The 16,749-nt window shown below is 44.0% G+C and overlaps 2 protein-coding genes and 1 pseudogene across 4 annotated transcripts; all 3 read left to right on the forward strand.

Moving 5' to 3' along the window:
• The first annotated feature begins 952 nt into the window (after window positions 1–952).
• LOC133922630 (proteasome subunit beta type-5-A-like) lies at window positions 953–5,780 on the forward strand. Of its 3 annotated transcripts, none has more exons than XM_062368040.1 (9): window positions 953–1,111; window positions 2,890–2,946; window positions 3,247–3,389; window positions 3,504–3,633; window positions 4,174–4,280; window positions 4,357–4,491; window positions 4,571–4,674; window positions 4,764–4,864; window positions 5,454–5,780. In XM_062368040.1, the coding sequence occupies exons 3-9, from the start codon at window positions 3,258–3,260 to the stop codon at window positions 5,579–5,581; spliced, it is 837 nt and encodes a 278-aa protein (XP_062224024.1). In that variant the 5' UTR covers window positions 953–1,111; window positions 2,890–2,946; window positions 3,247–3,257; the 3' UTR covers window positions 5,582–5,780. The 3 variants fall into 3 exon arrangements, with proteins under 3 accessions (XP_062224024.1, XP_062224023.1, XP_062224022.1); XM_062368039.1 differs by having other exon boundaries at window positions 2,914–2,946; XM_062368038.1 differs by lacking the exon at window positions 2,890–2,946.
• A 1,924-nt stretch (window positions 5,781–7,704) lies between these two features.
• Window positions 7,705–8,763, forward strand: LOC133922631 (polyubiquitin-like; annotated as a pseudogene).
• Window positions 8,764–13,237: 4,474 nt separating this feature from the next.
• Window positions 13,238–15,716, forward strand: LOC133920706 (peroxidase 3-like). Its single transcript, XM_062365304.1, has 4 exons — window positions 13,238–13,732; window positions 13,830–14,021; window positions 14,111–14,273; window positions 15,262–15,716. The coding sequence occupies exons 1-4, from the start codon at window positions 13,481–13,483 to the stop codon at window positions 15,711–15,713; spliced, it is 1,059 nt and encodes a 352-aa protein (XP_062221288.1). The 5' UTR covers window positions 13,238–13,480; the 3' UTR covers window positions 15,714–15,716.
• The last annotated feature ends 1,033 nt before the right edge of the window (window positions 15,717–16,749 follow it).

The following is a 16,749-nucleotide window of genomic DNA, read 5'->3' on the forward strand; positions in this document are numbered from 1 at the left end:
AAAGAAATCCTACACCTCTTGATAATGCATTTGCTCTTCGATGGGGTGTGATGCCTGATTCGCGTAGAAGACGACAAAGATCAACAAACCTAAGGGGTATAAGAGCGTCCTCTACTATTCAACCAGAAAATGATGATGACGATGATTTCATACCACCGATGCCTTGACGTTACAGCAACCATATAGGAGAAGGTTCAACGAACACTGCGAGAAGGTTCAACGAACACTGCAAGAGGACATTCACACACCACATCGACATGACGTGCAACCAACAAGAAAATATGATGTACTCATACCGTGATAGCTCAAAATGACGACGAGAATGACGATTTCATGCCACAACGACCCCTCCCTCCGAGGCTTCTATCTCCGAAGGACATTGATGACTATGAACATGACGGTAGATTTGCTTATACCCATCCTCACAACTTTCAATCACCACTCGTAGATGACAACCATCTTACCCTAATAGGCTTGACTGACACAAATGCATTCTTTCGCTAATTACATTGTCACTTTCCACCGCTATCTTGAGATGATTAATGATAAAATAGAATATTGCCACTACTATATTTTAAATTGTGCATGTTCAAACATACGTACGTGTTAAGGCCACCCATTGCATTAAAGACTACATACATTGGTGAATTAGGAATTTTGAAATATACATTTAAATTAGCAAATAATTACAAATGTTGTTGAAAGTTATCAATTATATAAAATCACAACACGCCAACATCATATTCGGCACACCGTATGTCAAATATGCATTCCGTGTGTCGAATATGGTTAATATTCGTCATATGGTGTGTCAAATATGATCGGACCCGTGTATTTTCAAGGTACAATGTATCGAAAATTTCAGTAAATAAGATGTCAAATACGAATATTAAATTTGTAAATATGTCGGCATACTATTTTAGTAAATAGTCTATTTTTTATTTTTGCCCTCCACCCCCAAAGCCCGATACCACTTCGTCCCTTTCTCGTCTCCCGTATCACCGACTCTCCCTCTCGAACCCTAGGCGACGGCCGCCAGTCCACCGGGAAGAGCCGCGACCCGCCGCCGCCGCCGAATTCTGGGAACGGAAAAGGGACCGCCTCCTGCAAGGTGAGATCCCCCCCCCCCCTACTAGATCTGTCTGTTAATTTCGTCGCGCGCGCGGTGAGGGCGGTGATGGCTTGGCCGGTGGCGCGGTGAGGGTTTTGGAGGATAAACAGAGCTCGCGGTGCTCGGGGGCGATGGGAGCCATGCTGGATTCGCAGAGCGTGTTGCGGCACGCTCGGCGCGGCGGCGGCGGAGGTCCGTGAGGGAGAGGCCGGGGTCGTACGCAATTTGTTAATTTTCTGTCTGTTAATTTTCTTGAGAGGCTGGGGCACGATTTGTTCTGAAAGAAGATTGTTCCCTAAAAAATTTAACTGTCAACCGTTAAGTTCTTTCTGGTTTCAATTGGATCGCCATACAAAACAAGCATCGCCGGCTCAGTTAGGTATGGATTAAAGCTTCCAGGCCCGACGGCTGCTCAAATCTGTGAGTGTATCACACATGCGCCTCATGGTCCTTACACTTTCAACGAACATTGCATACCATTGTTGCGTTGCTGGTATCAGTAAAGCACACAGGACAGCCAAGAAGCAAGGACCAGTGAGCTCCTCCTTGTTGAAATTTCAACCTGGCATCTAAAAAAAACTTGGCACATTACAAGCTAATTCTTTCTTTCTGATATAGATGTGCATGAAGCTTACAGGAGCGCATGCAGATCTGGGACTGGGAGACGGGCACATCTAGACATCTAGTGGGCCTCTACAGTTCTCAGTTCTGACTCAAATATTTTTTTTTTGAGAGAGAAGTTCTGACTCAATCTTGGAAAGCATACGTCTGACCTACTTCTTGTGAATGGTGATCTGTCCCATTCCACCGAATCAAGTCAACTTTTTATTTTGAACAATTCCGTTTATCCTCTTTAGTATCTTTGCCATGAATTTTTCCAAGCTGCAAGGTACAACATCAGGAGCCAATCCTTAGAGTCCATTTGCCTTATCTTATTTATATTAAATTCTTATTTAAACGGCTGAAGGTGTAACACATATGATAACATCAACTTCAGACCAATTAAACAGAGCACAAAAGAAAAGAACAGTAGGCATCTCTATCTTTTTGCAAATCAGAATTAGCCTGGAGTCCATTTTAATGCATACTTTTCTTAACTATTTTTTAAAATCAGGAGGCCATTTTTATCCTGCAGAAATAACAGATGTGCATCTTTCAGCCATTTAATATAAATAAAATTATTGTGTGTGTCCTCTGTTCTTTTTTATGCATATAAAGCAATGCATATTTGGGCAAGTTTATTGTGTGTGTCATCTGTTCTTTTTGCTTGTGTTTGGCTGTTTTGTTTTGTTTTCGCTGGTTTGTGTGGTGTTGTATTTGGACCGTTTCATTCTAACTTAATACGATGACACACAGCTCTCTCGCGTGTCTAAAACAAGCAATGCATATTTTACAAATACGATTTTGCTGGTGTAAATTAATAACAGAGAGATGAGCACATCTAGCTAAGGCTTTAATTCTTTCCCCTAATATAAATTTAGCGGTTGTTGCCGACTGGATCAGTAAGGACTTGAGAAGAGAGTTGGAGAGTTGTAACAATGTGCACCTCATATGGAAGACAAGAGAAGCATGGCATGGTTGGCTCCGATTTGGCAAGTGATGGGTGTCCACGAGACAGGACCGGATCATGCCTCACACCTACCCACCAATCGATACTGTTGCAAGCTGTGGCATGATCATCATGTTTTTTTAACGGATGGCATTATGGATCTTTGTTATTCTCTTTTCTGTATTACGTAATTGTGTCATTTAAAAAATTGGATATATGGAAATATCAGGTCTCATTGCTGTGCATCTTTCAGCCTTACAAAAATGGATGCCATGTGGAATTTGAGGTAGTGAAAGCTTTTGTTTGACTTTGCTATATTTTTTACTTCACACCAAAGCAATTGTGTGCATTTTTACTTGTCCAAAGCAATTATGTTTAATTTCCTGTGTAGCACTTTGATCTTTTGTAATACTTGCCTCTCTAAATCAGGGTCTATTATGATTATTGCCACATGTTTTCTTAAATACTAGTGGCTAGGTTAATGAATTAAGATCTGCATGTTTGTTACCTATATGTGGTTTCTGTTGTTATCCATCTGAAAATGATGTATGCTGCTTTTATGTGATGTTCTTTTTTGTGGTTACAGCCGGCGACACCATGGCCATGCTGAAGCTGGACATGTCTGCCCTCGAGACTCACTTCGGCCTTCCCGCCTGCGACGACGGCGACGGCCTCTACTTCTCTGAAACCGCCGACATGCCATCCATGGTGCTCCCCACCTGTGCCGACGTGAGCAACCGGTTCCCCTCCCCTTCGATCTCCTCCGCCACAGGCTCTTTTTTTTATCTGATAGATTCATTCGTTCTGACCCATTGGTGTGTTGTCGTTTGTCCTCCCGAGCAGTTTGACGGGTTCCAGGCGGCGACTAAGGACATGATGAAGAACAAGCGGGGGACGACCACACTCGCCTTCATCTTCGACAAGGGCGTCATCGTCGCCGCAGACTCCAGGGCCAGCATGGGTGGCTACATATGTGAGTAGGGAAGGGCTGTGTTGGCTCAGAGAAAGAAACATAACTTAACATCATTGAGTAGGGAAGGGCAGTGTCACAACCTCTCAAGACCTGACACTCGTGGTTGTGTTCAGCTATAAAAGATTCATATTGATGAGGTGATGGATATATAGAAATACTGATTAAGTGCTGTCGCTAATTATTTGTGGGAAGAGAAGTATTCACATTGGAATAGTATCTGTGGAGTGGTGAGGATCGTTTAATGATAACAGTGGCTTAATCTAGATAATGTAGAGATAAACTAGGATTTAGGTGTAAAATTTTTAACTTTTGCTTAGGTTTACTAATTGGGTGCAAGTATGTTTCTCTGAGGCCATAAGCATGTGGTGGATTGAATGCATTGATGAAGCTCCACTTTCTACCAATTAGTTTTCACTGTGGTTCGGAAAATGACAATAGAGTTGGGTTCTTTTAGTTCAGAAAATTTTGTTTTGATGTTTGCTTTGTGATATCAGATTTTATACTGTTTTACATGATCTCACATTTCTTTTTTTTATGCAGCTTCACAAACTGTGAGGAAAATTATCGAAATAAATCCTTACATGCTGGGGACAATGGCTGGAGGCGCTGCTGATTGCCAGTTCTGGCATAGGAACCTAGGAAACAAGGTCAGATTTTCTCTTGCTTTTAGTTATTACTTGCTTCACACCTTTGCAGAGTGGGGCTAATATAGGCTCTTTTCAGTGCCGGCTCCATGAGCTTGCGAACAAGCGAAGGATCTCTGTTGCTGGTGCTTCAAAGCTGTTGGCTAATATCCTGTATTCCTATCGTGGGATGGGACTGTCGATTGGTACAATGATTGCTGGATGGGACGAGAAGGTGAATTGTTGGTTTTGGTTGAGCCTTCAGTTTCTTAAATCCGCATGACCTATGCTTAATGATTCTTTTCTTGATCTAGGGTCCTGGGTTGTACTATGTTGACAGTGAGGGTGCAAGGCTTGTGGGCAACAGGTTCTCTGTTGGTTCTGGTTCCCTCTACGCTTATGGTATCTTGGATGAAGGGTAGGCTCCTTTTAACATCTGATGTGTTGCTTTGTTGTGTGCTCTTATTAACTTTGAGTTAAATAATGTGTGTACCTCCCACCTTTCAGTTACCGCTTCAAGATGTCAGTTGAGGAAGCTGGTGAATTAGCCCGACGGGCTATTTATCAGGCAACATTCCGTGATGGAGCAAGTGGTGGTTGTGTTAGTGGTATGTTAAATCTACTTCATGATGTGTATTTCATGGTATTATTTATTAATTATTATCTTATTTCATAACTATCTATTTTCATTTCATGGTATTATTTATTATTCCATATCTTTTTGCTATTTTATCAGTAACGAAAACAACATTCTTAAGTAGAATACAAACATATTGTTATTGTAAAAGTTTTAAGCCAAGATGTCCTTGTGATATGAGCACGTGTGATGTGTTAAGTTGCATGTAACATATCTAGAATTAATTCTGAATCTGGTTATGTTGCTTCTACCACATTGTTATGTTTGCTGGTTATGATTTGAACCAAAATGATCATATGTTTGTGGCTTGTTGGGATGGAAACTGCAGTCCTTGTAGAAATGATCATCTGTAGTTCTTACCTAACCTGAAGTTTTCTTGGTGAGGTTATGCTGCCCATGTTGTTCTCATTACCCTTTTCTGCTGTTGCCTTTCTATGTTGCTGGGACTATGTTGTTGGCATGTTAATTGCTCATTGATTTTTGTCAAATGAGTTTCATTGTGATCATCTCTTGTTGTTATCTGGGTGGATTGTGTCTGACATTACTTGTTTGAATTTCAGTTTATCATGTTGGCCCCGATGGTTGGAAGAAGCTTTCTGGAGATGATGTTGGGGAGTTGCACTACCACTACTACCCGGTTCAGAAAACTCCTGTTGAACAAGAAATGCCCGATGCGCCTACTGCTTAAACCTACTGTGAAGAAAACCTGAGTGGAGGCGCATGTATCCACTATCCGGGGACTGATAATTGTAGAAGCGCCTTATTTGTGAACTTGGACATGTTTCTCTCACAACGTTAGATCACCTTTGTGTTCTGTTGATTTTTCTGAGCAACTTCGACTATTATCTTGATCTACCGATATAGATGTTTCTTTGAGGTATCGTTTACATTCGAGCCTATGTGATCCCTGGTCTGTTATGCTTGCTGCAGCTGTTACGTAATCGTATCTTGACTCTCTGAGTACCAATATGGAATGACAAGCCGAAGCGGATTGATGGCAGCTTCCCATCTGTGTAGGGTATGCATCTACGATAATTAAAAAGTGAGATTTTTCATTGCATCATCTGGTTGGAAGTTGAGACTTGGGATTGCTCATATAGGATGTGTTATTTTCTCTCGAATTTTTGCTTGGGATCTTGAATCTTGATACGCTCCTGTGTTGAAAGGATTAAGTAATGCAAGTTCAGATGATAGATAATACACAGATAGCAATAGTGGTGCTTCATGCTTGTTAATATGTCATTCGCAATTTGTTCTGGTTATCTGTGGCACTTGTAAACATATATGATCTGAGGCATGTGCTTCGCTTTGATTTAACCTTTGATGGAACTCGCAGCGTTGTTTTGATTTGATATGAGGCGTGTGCCTTTGACGGATCTTAATCCTGTTAGGCCTTCTTTGCCTTGGTGTTCAGACTTGGTACAAAACGTCAGAAACTGAAGCCCATTGCTCACTTCTGACGCTGATATCTGTAGAATAAGTTTGCTGTATGGTATGATTTTTCACATGGCTTCTTGTGATCTGCAAAAGCTTGGCTTTGTTCAACTAGTCTTCCAGAATGTGCCTCGCGAGCAAACCAACCGAACGCGCTCCGTACTTGCCTCGATGAAGCGGAATACTATGTTATAATCACAAATCTTATTTTGAATGTCAAATTGCAACCGGTGGTGGATTCGGAACAAAAAATAATTGGTGTTTCGGGATCCGGATGTCTCGTTTGTTGAATTAGAATATGTTATATAGACTCATATATATAATAGATTACTAGAAAACGAAAAATTAATTGATGTTTTATGCACCCGGTAGACATAGGTGTATCCGCTCCTGATTACTTCCCCACTTAGGTGGCCCCACGTGTCATAGGTGACATCACGTCATACGAATCGTGTCCACCCGTTTGCCCCCTCCACCGCTAGCCATAAATAGTCACCCTCGCCTCGCCTCTATTCCCCCCATCCCGTCTTGTGTTGTACAAAGCACACAACCCGATCCCAAATCGTTCTTCTCGCGAGCCTCGTTGACTCCTCCGCGTCAAGGTACGATGCTGATTCTCCTTCCCCCGTCTCCTTTAGATCCGTGTAGCTCAGTTTTGTAGGTTCTCGTTCGGGTGGTTAGATGGTTAGGGCGGATAAGGTGGAGTTGGCTGATTGAATCCGTGTGGTTCTGTTCGTAGATGGTTGGGAGATGGAGCTTTGGTGTAGATATGATTGGTTCCGTTATTGAACTAGTGATGATCCCGTAATTTGTGGGGTTTGTAGCTTATTAATCTGATAGAGATGAGTGGTTTAGTGCTCTCTCTTTATGGATCGTTGGCACGATTTGTGTTGCTTGTTGTTAGGTTTAGATCTGCTTTTATATTCTTGGTTCCTGATGTATCTATGATCTAGGTAACCTTATTCTTCTTTAACTGTTTATTCTGTATCTATACCTGCGTGTAATCTTTTTTAATGCAATTCCTTCATGCAATCTGGTTGGGTCTCATTAGATAGGTTTGTCTGATTAAGCATGATTGAAATTGTTGGCACCCGCGTCTTGTTTGGTCATCATCTGATTGACTTGCCTTTTTTAGATTAGGGTCTATTATAAGTATTGCAACATGTTTTCTTAATACTAGTGATTAGGTTAATGAATTAAGATCTGCACGCTTATTACCTGTATGTGGTTTTTGTTATTACCCATCTGAAAACGATGTATGCTGCTGTTATGTGATGTTCTATTTTTTGGTTACATGTGCACTCTTGTTAGTATTTACATGATGTTGGTATATGCTACTGCTGTTCGTTTGAGCCTGTACTATCGTTGGCCTAGTGTTAGAGGCTTAATCATGTTGTTTGGTGATTCTTTCTTGCATATGCAGATCTTTGTGAAGACCCTCACCGGCAAGACCATCACCCTCGAGGTCGAGTCCTCGGACACCATCGACAGCGTAAGGCCAAGATCCAGGACAAGGAGGGCATCCCCCCGGACCAGCAGCGTCTCATCTTCGTTTGCAAGCAGCTCGAGGATGGACGCACGCTTGCTGACTATAACATTCAGAATGAGTCCACCCTCCACCTTGTCCTCCGTCTCAGGGGAGGCATGCAGATCTTCGTCAAGACCTTGACTAGCATTGAGGTGGAGTCTTCTGACACCTTTGACAACGTGAAGGCCAAGATCCAGGACAAGGAGGGCATCCCCCTGACCAGCAGCGTCTCATCTTCGCTGGCAAGCAGCTTGAGGATGGGATGAAGATCTTCGTCAAGACCCTCACTGGCAAGACCATCACCCTGGAGGTTGAGAGCTCCGACACCATTGACAACGTGAAGGCCAAGATCCAGGACAAGGGGGGCATCCCTCCAGACCAGCAGCGCTTGATTTTTGCTAGCAAGCAGCTGGAGGATGGCCGCACTCTTGCGGACTACAACATCTAGAAGGAGTCCACCCTCCACCTGGTGCTCCGTCTAAGGGGTGGGATGTAGATCTTTGTGAAGACCCTCACTGGCAAGACCATCACCTTCGAGGTTGAGATCTCCGACACCATTGACAATGTGAAGGTCAAGATTCCAGGACAAGGAGAGTATCCCCCTGACCAGCAGCGTCTGATCTTCACCGGCAAACAGCTAGAGGATGGCCGCACCCTCGCCAACTACAACATCCAGAAGGAGTCCACCCTCCACCTGGTGCTCCGCCTCCGCGGTGGTCAGTAAATTGTCAGTTGTCCAACCTGCTGCTGTATCTGGGTCGTCCGGTGCCTCTGGTGTCCTCCATGAAGTATCTGCGTTGTTCGTGTCTAGTTGTGTTCGGTTTGATGAGTCCCATGCTTGTGGTGTTTGTCCCAAAACAGTTGCTGTGGTACAGCAATAAGTATGAATAAGTGAGCTTTGAACTTAATCTCTGCTCTGTTTGCATTATTTCTCGTTTTTGATTAAGTCGTTCGACACTATTATATTGCCTGAGATTAATTTGCTTGCTTTCGAGTTTTCTGTGGCCTGTGAGGTGTGGTTTTATGTCTCCAGGTTGTGGCTAGCCCCAACTTCTGAATTCTGATACAACTGTTGCTTCTAGTTCCTTGTGGTGAGTGAGCTGTTGATTACTTTGTGAAGTACTCCTTGTAAACTGGGTGTTTGGGGCCAACTTGCTGGTTTTTCTCTTGGTTACTTCAAAAGATCAACAAATAAGTAGATTGTCGAGGTAGCTGGTGCGCTTCATTGAAATGCTACGTTCTGATATCTGATGGCGCATACTGTAGAACTTGTCTATTTGTTTTTTAGAAATATACACAAGTAGAACTGTACAGGAATATTGATAGAATTTCCAGGAACGTGAATGATACGTTGTCGCTCATAATCATATGGATTGTCTAATATTTTTGGTTTTGTTTAGGGTGCTATGTTGGAGAAAAAAATTGGGAAAAACAAGTAAATTCGAGTTTCTGGTATAATTTTCTCTGTATTGTACCAAATGTTGTGCTTGACAGTTCTAAAACAACAACTTGACCATATTGATAAACATGTCAATTCAGATTTGTCATCACAAAGTCCATTTTCTCTACACACCATTAGCAATCCAAAACTTGTTTACTCCATGACATTGCCGTGAAGTCGTCATTTGCAACACACAGTTTAACATGTTAGACATTCTAAAAATAACCATATTGCCCTCGGTCCAAAACACTACTCCCTAATCCCACCTGAGACCTCTCCGTGCACTCCGTCTCTCCAAAGTCCCAACCCGTGCTCCTCTCACCCATAACTCCAAAACCCTACACCCCCTAAGCTCCAAAAAGTAAATTATATAGGACGCTGTTCAGAAAGATTCTCTTGAGATACTATCCATATTATTCATCTCGTGATCTAATGACTGAGCTGAAGAGGAGAGAGAGTGGACATGTGTCATCACAGTAGAGAAGATCTTTCATAGGACAGAGTCCTATAGAATTTGCTTTCCAAGCTCAAACCCTAAATCCGTGTCGAGGGAAGAGATGTACAGCCGGCGTCATCCTGAAAAGCCCGGCCCTCTTTTTGGTAGATGAGGGCATGAGCGTGCTAGACAGCGCGTCCAAGAAGGAGGCGCTGGACCGGGTGATGGTTGGAAGGATAAGTGCAGTGGTGGCACACAGGCTCAGCACTATCCAGAACTGTGACATGATCGCCTATTCTGCTCGAGAGAGAGTTGTTGTGGCCAAGGGTCCGTCTGGAACGTACTTTAGATTAGTCAGTTTGCCGCAGGGAGGCAACCGGCACTGAGATATTTGCATGACAACAGAGCAGCACTTTAAGAATTTGCAGCCCGTTTAGATGAGTCGCCATTTGGATTTAACTTGGAAGCAGGAACTCTGAATGCAGAGGTGCAGCTGTGCATGGCATGAGTATCAGCTGCAGTTTGAATTAAGAGTAATTATTCGTTTCTAATTACAGGTAGCTGCTTACCTTCATGTCTATTTGATCATCCAATTTCTTCATTGCAGATATAAACTCTGTGGTTCATTTCATATTGCAAATTGTAATTTATTTAGAAAAGAGTTGCCAACTTTAAAGATGAGTTGCAGATTGCCTTCTTATATTTTTTTTATGTTTAATTTGATCTCTACAGCTTTAGTTAACGGATTGGTTACTTTGTCCTTACTTCGTTTTGAGGCTCGAGCGGCAAATAGGGTTTTAGGTCTATTTCGAAGTCACCCTAGTAGTCAACTTACTCATTACAGAGTATATATTTTAGTGCATGCACAAGGTAAACTTACTTTGTGCTCATATTGATTTCATAGCTATGTTTCCATCACCGCTGCCAAGTATCAATTTTCGATCTCAGAAACACAAATTAAATGTCTAGCGAGCAGATATATTGAAGGTATTTTAAGCTGGAGGGTCTCTTCCTATGTCTAGGTTGCAATGACATGACTATCTATTACCCCCTCTGGTAAAAATACTTACCGTTTTGGATATAACATGGTCTCCAATATGTACATTTAACTACTATCTTTTACTATAATATATTTTAAAACTCAACAAATTTATAAGATTATGAAAGCGTTTTTCAAAAACAAATCTACACACATGATTTTTATGTCTTCAAACTAAGTACATAGAAATTACTGATAGTCAATGTTTCAAAAGTTTGACGGACCTTGTCTAAAATGGTAGGTGCTTGTGTCTGGAAGGAGTAACATATTTGAGATGCCAATGTAAGCAATTTTTTTTTAATGAAAACTAATGACACGGTTGCGATGCCAAGCCGGCGAGCCGCAAAGACCAAGACGAACCCTCCCTCATGTGTTGGTCAAAGAAAAATGAGCAAATTGATGGCATCATCGACAAACACCCCAATTCACGATTTACCATCAACAAAGTCAGTTTTCACTACATGCCATTGGCAATCCAAAACTTGTTTACTACATAACATTGTCGAGAATTTGTCATTCACAACCCACCATTTAGCATGTCAGACATTCTAAACATGATGGTATTGCCCTCGGTCCAAAACACTACTCCCTAACCCATTCCCGTCGTTTCCCACCCGAGACCTCTCTGTACACTCTCTCTGAAGTCCCAACCCGTGCTCCTCTCGCCCATGGCTCCCAAACCGTAAGTCCATTGCCCCAAGGTCTAGCCCCCAAGCTCAAACCCTAAATCCACGTCGAGGGAAGAGATGGTCCACGGCGACCTGGTATTGCAATATTACATAATCTAGACTTGTTGAACAGTTCCCTTGTTGAATGTCTTTTTCTGTGACAGTGCATCCGTATTGTGTGTTGTCATGGTATTACAATGAATTATCATCATTTATTTGAGGTAATTTATACTCCTTTGATCATTTGGCTACTATGCATATTGTGTAAGTTGCAGTGGTATATAGTGGTAAACGAGACCCCTGACTCATTTAAAAGAAGAGCATTTTTTTATTTATTGAATCACTTGAATGAAGCGGAAGAACAAGTCTTGGTGGACTAGGACTCGATGCCGAACATGCTTTCTTTTCTCGGTTGTGCTTCGTCTAGTAGCATAACACTTGTATTGCTCTCCTACAACCCCGTTTTCACGGTTTAGGCTGCTCCTATTTTTAGAGCTAGGTATTTGTTGCGTACCTTTTCTGTTACCAGGCTTGGTATGTTGGATCGTAAGCGAGTTACCATTTTGTAATAAACAGCTTAGTGTGTAACTCAAACTGACCTAAAAATCACTACTAGGTGTGTGGGAGCGAGCAATATAGGATCCATTTGGTGCAGTGGTATAGAGCGAAAGTTTCAACATGCTTCATAGCTTATAAAATAGGAGTATAGTGAACTTTTTGTATGGTCAAATGGAGCCTAAACGGACATAAGTAACAACGATGGTATGAAGTAAAACCGAACTTTCCCGATGACAAATAATGAAACTAGACATTTTTGATGGCATACAATCAATTCGCCCAAGGCTTTGTGTCATATTGTCCTTCTCGATCTCTTTTTTTAGTGTTCTCTTTAAGTGGCTGATGCTCGAAGGAAATCTTTCTTGCTTTTGATCGGCTCACTCTTCTTCTTTTCGTCTGCAAAGCTGCTAATAATCTCGCACCACATGAATGAGGATATTTTGTAGCAAACTGCGATGCTTATTGCGGAAGAACATATGAACTATCGTGGGGATGTTGGTCTCTGTTCTCACGATTCACTTGATGACAAAGCCAACGGGAAAAAAAAAAGAAAATAACTTGCCAAGCTAATACTACCTGATATTAACCTGACGGTTTCAGTAGTATGTCAAAATCGTAAATAACAATTTAGCAAGCAATAAGATAGTCTAATTGAGCCACTGAAAGTTGGCAAAAAAGAGAGGTTGAGCTTTGAGGCAATGGCAGGAAAGGATCTGTTCTTTTCTTGCTCTTTCTTCCATCCATCCACGATCCATTCCATCCTCGCAACTGTTCATCAACACTTGCGTCAGCCAAAAAAGAAAAGATACACCTGCATGATGCCTCAATCATCAGAAAGCAGAAAAGGTGAAGAAATCACACACACGCCTCTTGCAGGTCGGTCGTGTGGCTCCATGTTAAGCCACATCTCGCCTTCCTCTTTCCGAATCACATCCTGACGGACACACGCATGCTGCGAGTGGACCGGAAAGTGTTACGAAACTTAACGAGGATGCAGCTTGCGAGGTTTACCGTAGCATGATTCGCTTGGACCGGCCTCTGCTGCTGCTGCTGGAAATCCTATCATATATTATTACCGTGTACATCTAATCTTTGTTATATGTAGAGATTAGAAGTAAATTTTTATGCTATTGTATCAGCTTAATGTAATAATGAGAGTTAATAAAACTTTATTTTAAAAAAAAACTAGTAGTACTATCACAAGTGTTTTTTCTTGTCAGAAAAATTCAGAATTGGCTCTGCTCCTGATACGTCAGTGTACACTACACTAGGCCGGTTGAGCGCTCTGCTTATGTCAGTGCTAAGTAAGATCTGGACCTACACGAAACAAATAAAATTTTCCGTGTACATATACCAGCTCAGTTCACAACCTGTGTTGTAGACTTATACCCTTGGGTTGGGTCACACACATTTAGTGAGCTACACCAGCATATCAACAGAGATCAGTAAGCCGAGTGACTGAACTTGTGCTAGCTAGGCGGCAATGGCGAGCAGGAGGCGGCAAAGTAGCAGGAGCGTCATGGCCGTGCCGACGCCGGTAGTTCTTGGAGTGGCAATGGTTGTCCTCGCCAGCAGCGTGACCGGCGCGCGCGGGCAGCTCAGGATGGGATTCTACGCCGAGAGCTGCCCCGCGGCGGAGCGGATCGTCGGCGACTACGTCCGGCAGCACGTCCGCCGCGTGCCCACCGTCGCCGCCGCGCTGCTCAGGCTGCACTTCCACGACTGCTTCGTCAGGGTACGTACGTTCACGTGCATCCACCGCTCATCAGCATACACGCGCGCGTATGCATTGCATGCACTGTGTCAGTGCTGTGACCGTGCGTGCGTCTCAGGGTTGCGACGCGTCCGTCCTGCTCAACTCCACCGGCGGCAGCGTGGCCGAGAAGGACGCGCCGCCGAACCTGACGCTGCGCGGCTTCGGCTTCATCGACCGCGTCAAGAACCTCGTAGAGGATGCGTGCCCCGGCGTCGTCTCCTGCGCCGACGTCCTCGCGCTGGCCGCCCGCGACGCGGTCGCCGCCATTGTACGCAATCTCACTGTGCTCGTTTTTGCTCGCTGAAGCTTGAGCTGACAATTGAGCGTGGCCTCTGCACATGGTGCTCGGACATGCAGGGCGGGCCGTCGTGGCGCGTGCCGACGGGGAGGAGGGACGGCACAGTGTCGAGCATGGAGGAGGCGCTCGACGAGATCCCCAAGCCGACGATGAGCTTCCCGGAAATCGCCGACTCGTTCGCCAGCAAAGGCCTCGGCGTGCGTGATCTCGTCTGGCTGTTAGGTACCTACGTGACAAATCTTCATACGACAGTGATGCACGCATGTTCGTGACACGTAACCGTGCGTAATTTACATGTAGTTCATGCTAATTAATTCACAAAGTTCTGCAATATTTTTTTTTTTGAAAAAAAGGAGGAAAAACCGGTTTGATTTCAACGAGGCATAAGAAGCAGAGAGGAAAACCAGTTTGATTTCAGCGAGGCATAAGAAGCAGAGAGGAGAAAGCCTGGTCCTGATCGCCCATTCCTTGTGTGTCGAGTCGGCAGCAGTACATGCAAAAGGAGCACGAATAATTGTTGCTTTCGCCGCCCGTCTTAAACCGATCGCCGGATTCCTCGAGCGAAATAATCCAAATTTACTTTCAGCTCCGAGTCACATATGCGTGCCAGCTTCCTGTCCTCTCCATGTGATTACATTCAGTGCAACTTCTGAAGTAGGCTGGCAAAAGATTTGCTCTCACTATGCATTTCTTGCTTGAGATTTTAGCATTCAGTGCCACATCTGAATTCGCATTCGTAATTCAGTTCGATTTTACATGGATTTCACACCAACCAGTTCGATTTTAGTAGGATTCTGCATGTTCCAAACAGCACCTGAATTGTGTGCGCTCTGTTCTGGTTACTGCATTTTAACTCGGCCACTTAAGTGCATTCTTTTCCTTAACTGTTCATCTGCAACTTAGCAATCAGCTATGAAAATCCTTAGAGACAGCCGGACAGGTGCTGTGATCTTTCATGCATTTCAGGGGTTGTGACTTGTGAATCCTGAGTTGTAGTCTTGTACGGTCACTCTGTTGTCGAGTCAACACTGATTTTTTTCCCACCGTCAAGAAACAACTTCGTACATTTATCACTCTGACTTATAGTTATTGACTTAAATGATCTCATATTTTATTGATATAAGTAGTATCATAATTAAAGATTCAATCTTTTAAATAGCAAACCATCAATTTATTGTGACATGTCAAACGCGTTTAATCCTATAATCAGGTGCGCACACGATCGGCATCGCCCACTGCTCGTCCTTCGCCGACCGCCTGTACGGCTACGCTGGCGCTGACAACGCCACCGACCCGTCCCTCGACGCCGCCTACGCCGCCAACCTGCGCGAGCGCAAGTGCCGGGCACACGGCGGCGGCAGCGGCAGCGGCGAGTACGCCGACGATGGCGTCGTGGAGATGGACCCGGGGAGCTTCCTGACGTTCGACCTGGGCTACTACCGCGCGGTGCTGAAGCACCAGGGCCTGTTCGGCTCCGACGCCTCGCTGCTCACCGACGCGGCGGCGCGGGCCGACGTCGCCGGCGTCGCGGCTGGCCCGGAGGAGGTGTTCTTCCAGGTGTTCGCGCGGTCCATGGCGAGGCTTGGGGCGGTGCAGGTCAAGACCGGCGCCGAGGGCGAGGTCAGGAGGAACTGCGCCGTCGTGAACGGCGGCTACAAGTGATTCTTCTTTTGGCATCCTTCTGGTGATTGCCAGTGGGTGATGTGATTTTGCTCTTGCATCTTAGTGATTTGTATTTGGCAAAATTTCAATCAAATTTTTGTTATGCTTGCTCTTATTGTGTTTAGACCTCACATATCTTTCGAAGTTTCCATATGTTCGGGCACTGTCGTCATGTCTTTGCCCTATTTCATACAGATTTCGTTTTGCAAGCACTTATTCTCATTTTTCTTTCCTATTACAATCTAATAGCTTTTGCATTGGTTAGGTTGCCATGCTCCATCATCTACTTAGTCTGCAGACTGCAGCTTTCCATGTTGTCTTTCTAACTCCACGATCTTGAGCTACACAGTTCAAACCCAGTGCAGCGTAGCTCGTACCCTCATGTTCTGTTTCACTCTAATGACGTGATATACACATCATTGGCTTCGTCGGCATTTCTTGTCACTGCTAGAGGTTGTGATTCCACCATCAGCGATTTGTAGGCTATGTCTTGCTCTGCCGCCTGGCTGACAGCTACGAGGTCCAAGCCCGGTGCAACTGCGCCTGTACCCTCCCCTACCGATGATGTCGACAGTCGTATGGATCGATGAGCTTCTATTTTACGTTGCATCCGCCTCGGTCATTCGCTATTGGATATGTGGTCCGAGCTCATCTCCTGTTCAACACTACTACACTTTATGACATCCTTAGTATCAACATCTTCCCACCTGACACCGCACCTATCCCCTTTCACTGCTGTAGAGCGGACAACGACGTTGGCCAATCGAACCGTTAGTGTGTCTACATGGTTTGTGAGGGAGAGAGAATATGTTATATTTTCTATGTGAGTGGACAAGTGGACAACGTCGTTGGCCAATCAAACCAGTATGTCTACGTCGTTCGTGAGGGAGAGAAAATATGTTATATTTTTTTACGTGAGTGAATGTTTATTTTTTTCACGATCTAAATAGATCGGTCATCTTATATTAGGCTGAATAGATCGGTCATTATCTTGTATCAGGCTGAATAGATTGGACATCATCTTGTATTTGGTCTT

The sequence above is a fragment of the Phragmites australis genome, chromosome 6, assembly GCF_958298935.1.
Source record: "Phragmites australis chromosome 6, lpPhrAust1.1, whole genome shotgun sequence".
In the NCBI taxonomy this organism is placed as follows: domain Eukaryota; kingdom Viridiplantae; phylum Streptophyta; class Magnoliopsida; order Poales; family Poaceae; genus Phragmites; species Phragmites australis.

Excerpts from the sequence above, each read along its gene's own strand:
- LOC133922630 (XM_062368040.1), top strand. The coding sequence starts at position 3,258 with ATGGCCATGCTGAAGCTGGACATGTCTGCCCTCGAGACTCACTTCGGC. Across the intron at positions 3,390-3,503 it reads TGCTCCCCACCTGTGCCGAC|TTTGACGGGTTCCAGGCGGC; the intron begins GTGAGCAACCGG and ends CCTCCCGAGCAG. Across the intron at positions 3,634-4,173 it reads CAGCATGGGTGGCTACATAT|CTTCACAAACTGTGAGGAAA; the intron begins GTGAGTAGGGAA and ends TTTTTTATGCAG.
- LOC133920706 (XM_062365304.1), top strand. The coding sequence starts at position 13,481 with ATGGCGAGCAGGAGGCGGCAAAGTAGCAGGAGCGTCATGGCCGTGCCG. Across the intron at positions 13,733-13,829 it reads TCCACGACTGCTTCGTCAGG|GGTTGCGACGCGTCCGTCCT; the intron begins GTACGTACGTTC and ends CGTGCGTCTCAG. Across the intron at positions 14,022-14,110 it reads GCGACGCGGTCGCCGCCATT|GGCGGGCCGTCGTGGCGCGT; the intron begins GTACGCAATCTC and ends TCGGACATGCAG.